Raw genomic sequence first — 6000 nt, 5'->3', positions numbered from 1 at the left:
CAGAGGGGTGTGTGTGTGTGTGTGTGTGTGTGTGTGTGTGTGTGTGTGTGTGTGTGTGTGTGTGTGTGTGTGTGTGTGTGTGTGTGTGTGTGTGTGTGTGTGTGTGTGTGTGTGTGTGTGTGTGTGTGTGTGAAAGCACTCTCCTGCGTGTGTTGGCATGTAGGGGGTTCTATCTAAATCCCCCAGAAATCCATGTGTTCATTTCTCTCACGCTGGCTACATTCAATAGTGGGTTCACGAGGGGGGAGGGGGGTTGGGGGGGAGGTTGGTAGATGCTTCAATAGTTGACTGAGCCCCTGGTGTTCACAGCACCGACCCAGGAGACTTTTAGCTTTCAGGTGCTGTGCGAGTCCAGAGCAACGAGGGTCAGAACACATCAGAAAGCAGACTAGTGGAGAAATTACAGCTTTAAACTCGCTATTTAAAGGTTAGTGTTGATGTCGATTCCCTTTTAGGGAACATTATCCAATATTGAGTACATGTCGAGAACAAAACAAACACTGTCGTCTACAAATATATGAAACGAAACAGAACCGACAATGTTTAGTTGTTTTCTGGTAAATGTTTTGCTGAGACTTCAGCAGTGTCAAATGTGTGACAATCAAGCTTTATCCAATGAAATGGCTCCTCTTGTGCAGTTCAATAGGTACACTATTCAGATTGCATATAGAACAAGCAGAAAGGGAAGGGTTATGTATGCATCGAATCAAACAACTCACTGTTCATCGATACTTAGTGTAGACTTATATCACGTCGAAGTTTAGAATAAGATTTACCTCTGGCTCAGTAAACAACAACAACAGCAACAGCAACAACAACAACAACAACAGCAACAACAACAAAAGCAACAGGAACAGGAAAAGGAACAGCAACAGCAACAGGAACAGGAACAGGAACAAAAGCAATAGCAACTGAGAACGGCCAACGGCCAACAGCAACAACAACAACAACAGCAACAACAAAAACAGCAGAAACTACAACAACAACAACAGCCAACAACAGCACAAACAACAACAACAACAACAGCAACAGCAAACAGCCAAAGGCAAACAGCCAACAGCTAACAGCAACAACAGTAACAGCAACAACAGTAACAACAACAACAGTAACAGCAACAACAGTAACAACAACAACAGTAACAGCAACAACAGTAACAGCAACAACAGTAACAACAACAACAGTAACAACAACAACAGTAACAGCAACAACAGTAACAGCAACAACAGTAACAGCAACAACAGTAACAGCAACAACAGTAACAGCAACAACAGTAACAGCAACAACAGTAACAGCAACAACAGTAACAGCAACAACAGTAACAACAACAACAGTAACAGCAACAACAGTAACAGCAACAACAGTAACAGCAACAACAGTAACAGCAACAACAGTAACAACAACAACAGTAACAGCAACAACAGTAACAGCAACAACAGTAACAACAACAACAGTAACAGCAACAACAGTAACAACAACAACAGTAACAGCAACAACAGTAACAGCAACAACAGTAACAGCAACAACAGTAACAGCAACAACAGTAACAGCAACAACAGTAACAGCAACAACAGTAACACAACAACAGTAACAGCAACAACAGTAACAGCAACAACAGTAACAGCAACAACAGTAACAGCAACAACAGTAACAGCAACAACAGTAACAACAACAACAGTAACAGCAACAACAGTAACAGCAACAACAGTAACAGCAACAACAGTAACAGCAACAACAGTAACAGCAACAACAGTAACAGCAACAACAGTAACAGCAACAACAGCCATTTCATAGGTATAGGACATATCTACTGAATAAATGAGTGGTAGTCACTAGTTACAGGACATATCTACTGAATAAATGAGTGGTAGTCACTAGTTACAGGACATATCTACTGAACAAATGAGTGGTAGTCACTAGTTACAGGACATATCTACTGAATAAATGAGTGGTAGTCACTAGTTACAGGACATATCTACTGAATAAATGAGTGGTAGTCACTAGTTACAGGACATATCTACTGAATAAATGAGTGGTAGTCACTAGTTACAGGACATATCTACTGAATAAATGAGTGGTAGTCACTAGTTACAGGACATATCTACTGAACAAATGAGTGGTAGTCACTAGTTACAGGACATATCTACTGAATAAATGAGTGGTAGTCACTAGTTACAGGACATATCTACTGAATAAATGAGTGGTAGTCACTAGTTACAGGACATATCTACTGAACAAATGAGTGGTAGTCACTAGTTACAGGACATATCTACTGAATAAATGAGTGGTAGTCACTAGTTACAGGACATATCTACTGAATAAATGAGTGGTAGTCACTAGTTACAGGACATATCTACTGAATAAATGAGTGGTAGTCACTAGTTACAGGACATATCTACTGAATAAATGAGTGGTAGTCACTAGTTACAGGACATATCTACTGAACAAATGAGTGGTAGTCACTAGTTACAGGACATATCTACTGAATAAATGAGTGGTAGTCACTAGTTACAGGACATATCTACTGAATAAATGAGTGGTAGTCACTAGTTACAGGACATATCTACTGAATAAATGAGTGGTAGTCACTAGTTACAGGACATATCTACTGAATAAATGAGTGGTAGTCACTAGTTACAGGACATATCTACTGAACAAATGAGTGGTAGTCACTAGTTACATTACATATCTACTGAATAAATGAGTGGTAGTCACTAGTTACAGGACATATCTACTGAATAAATGAGTGGTAGTCACTAGTTACAGGACATATCTACTGAATAAATGAGTGGTAGTCACTAGTTACAGGACATATCTACTGAATAAATGAGTGGTAGTCACTAGTTACAGGACATATCTACTGAATAAATGAGTGGTAGTCACTAGTTACAGGACATATCTACTGAATAAATGAGTGGTAGTCACTAGTTACAGGACATATCTACTGAACAAATGAGTGGTAGTCACTAGTTACATTACATATCTACTGAATAAATGAGTGGTAGTCACTAGTTACAGGACATATCTACTGAATAAATGAGTGGTAGTCACTAGTTACAGGACATATCTACTGAATAAATGAGTGGTAGTCACTAGTTACAGGACATATCTACTGAATAAATGAGTGGTAGTCACTAGTTACAGGACATATCTACTGAATAAATGAGTGGTAGTCACTAGTTACAGGACATATCTACTGAATAAATGAGTGGTAGTCACTAGTTACAGGACATATCTACTGAACAAATGAGTGGTAGTCACTAGTTACAGGACATATCTACTGAATAAATGAGTGGTAGTCACTAGTTACAGGACATATCTACTGAATAAATGAGTGGTAGTCACTAGTTACAGGACATATCTACTGAATAAATGAGTGGTAGTCACTATTTACAGGACATATCTACTGAATAAATGAGTGGTAGTCACTAGTTACAGGACATATCTACTGAATAAATGAGTGGTAGTCACTAGTTACAGGACATATCTACTGAATAAATGAGTGGTAGTCACTAGTTACAGGACATATCTACTGAATAAATGAGTGGTAGTCACTAGTTACAGGACATATCTACTGAACAAATGAGTGGTAGTCACTAGTTACAGGACATATCTACTGAATAAATGAGTGGTAGTCACTAGTTACAGGACATATCTACTGAACAAATGAGTGGTAGTCACTAGTTACAGGACATATCTACTGAACAAATGAGTGGTAGTCACTAGTTACACGACATATCTACTGAATAAATGAGTGGTAGTCACTAGTTACTGGACATATCTACTGAACAAATGAGTGGTAGTCACTAGTTACAGGACATATCTACTGAATAAATGAGTGGTAGTCACTAGTTACAGGACATATCTACTGAATAAATGAGTGGTAGTCACTAGTTACAGGACATATCTACTGAATAAATGAGTGGTAGTCACTAGTTACAGGACATATCTACTGAATAAATGAGTGGTAGTCACTAGTTACAGGACATATCTACTGAATAAATGAGTGGTAGTCACTAGTTACAGGACATATCTACTGAATAAATGAGTGGTAGTCACTAGTTACAGGACATATCTACTGAATAAATGAGTGGTAGTCACTAGTTACAGGACATATCTACTGAATAAATGAGTGGTAGTCACTAGTTACAGGACATATCTACTGAACAAATGAGTGGTAGTCACTAGTTACAGGATATATCTACTGAATAAATGAGTGGTAGTCACTAGTTACAGGACATATCTACTGAATAAATGAGTGGTAGTCACTAGTTACAGGACATATCTACTGAACAAATGAGTGGTAGTCACTAGTTACAGGACATATCTACTGAACAAATGAGTGGTAGTCACTAGTTACAGGACATATCTACTGAATAAATGAGTGGTAGTCACTAGTTACAGGACATATCTACTGAATAAATGAGTGGTAGTCACTAGTTACAGGACATATCTACTGAATAAATGAGTGGTAGTCACTAGTTACAGGACATATCTACTGAACAAATGAGTGGTAGTCACTAGTTACAGGACATATCTACTGAATAAATGAGTGGTAGTCACTAGTTACAGGACATATCTACTGAATAAATGAGTGGTAGTCACTAGTTACAGGACATATCTACTGAATAAATGAGTGGTAGTCACTAGTTACAGGACATATCTACTGAATAAATGAGTGGTAGTCACTAGTTACAGGACATATCTACTGAATAAATGAGTGGTAGTCACTAGTTACAGGACATATCTACTGAATAATTGAGTGGTAGTCACTAGTTACAGGACATATCTACTGAATAAATGAGTGGTAGTCACTAGTTACAGGACATATCTACTGAATAAATGAGTGGTAGTCACTAGTTACAGGACATATCTACTGAATAAATGAGTGGTAGTCACTAGTTACAGTTCATAGCCACACAGTATTTGTCCATGAACACTTCTGAATTGTTTGCAAAAGATTAAGAAAAGATAAGCAAACAATTAAGACATCTAATGGTTGAATACAATGAGGTACATGTGTGTGTGTGTGTGTCTGTGTGTGTGCGTGTGTGTGTGTGTGTGTGTGTGTGTGTGTGTGTGTGTGTGTGTGTGTGTGTGTGTGTGTGTGTGTGTGTGTGTGTGTGTGTGTGGTCCATTACCTGTTTGTGAGCATGGTCATAAGAGTTAATGTGGTTGTCAAACTCCTGATGCTTGTAGTACTGCTTGTCACACAGATCACAGTAGAAGTTGGCCTTCAGGTCCTCCAAGGCCTTGGCCATTGTCGCCGTCCTCTCCTTCTCCGCGTAGTCCTGGAAGAAACAACAAGGACAACACCACCTCTGTCAGGGAGGGAATCAAACTATCTCAACTCAGTGTCAAGGAGGGAATCAAACTCTATATCAACTCAGTGTCAAGGAGGGAATCAAACTCTCTTTTAACTCAGTGTCAAGGAGGGAATCAAACTCTCTTTTAACTCAGTGTCAAGGAGGGAATCAAACTCTATATCAACTCAGTGTCATGGAGGGAATCAAACTCTCTTTTAACTCAGTGTCAAGGAGGGAATCAAACTCTCTTTCAACTCAGTGTCAAGGAGGGAATCAAACCATCTCAACTCGGTGTCAGGGAGGGAATCAAACTATCTCAACTCAGTGTCAGTGAGGGAATCAAACTATCTCAACTCAGTGTCAAGGAGGGAATCAAACCATCTCAACTCAGTGTCAAGGAGGGAATCAAACTCTATCAACTCAGTGTGAAGGATGGGATCTAATTCTACAACATGTCTGTGATTGGTGTGGTCTGAGACAACATGTCTGTGATTGGTGTGGTCTGAGACAACATGTCTGTGATTGGTGTGTTCTAGGTAAGACAACATGTCTGTGATTGGTGTGTTCTAGGTAAGACAACATGTCTGTGATTGGTGTGTTGTAGGTAAGACAACATGTCTGTGATTGGTGTGTTCTAGGTAAGACAACATGTCTGTGATTGGTGTGTTGTAGGTAAGACAACATGTCTGTGATTGGT

The 6000-nt window shown here is 39.1% G+C and overlaps 1 protein-coding gene across 1 annotated transcript in view; it reads right to left on the bottom strand.

Moving 5' to 3' along the window:
- The window catches only part of znf804a (zinc finger protein 804A), a 164572-nt gene that overhangs the window by 16669 nt on the left and 141903 nt on the right, over nucleotides 1-6000 (bottom strand). Inside the window, exon 2 of the mRNA XM_031801623.1 lies at nucleotides 5139-5288. Coding sequence (XP_031657483.1) covers nucleotides 5139-5288 — 150 coding nt within the window. The remainder of the gene's footprint in view (nucleotides 1-5138; nucleotides 5289-6000) is intronic.

Source organism: Oncorhynchus kisutch, linkage group LG2 (genome assembly GCF_002021735.2).
Source record: "Oncorhynchus kisutch isolate 150728-3 linkage group LG2, Okis_V2, whole genome shotgun sequence".
Lineage (NCBI taxonomy): Eukaryota > Metazoa > Chordata > Actinopteri > Salmoniformes > Salmonidae > Oncorhynchus > Oncorhynchus kisutch.
The sequence above is the reverse complement of the archived record's forward strand: the minus strand, read 5'-3'. Positions and strand labels throughout refer to the sequence as shown.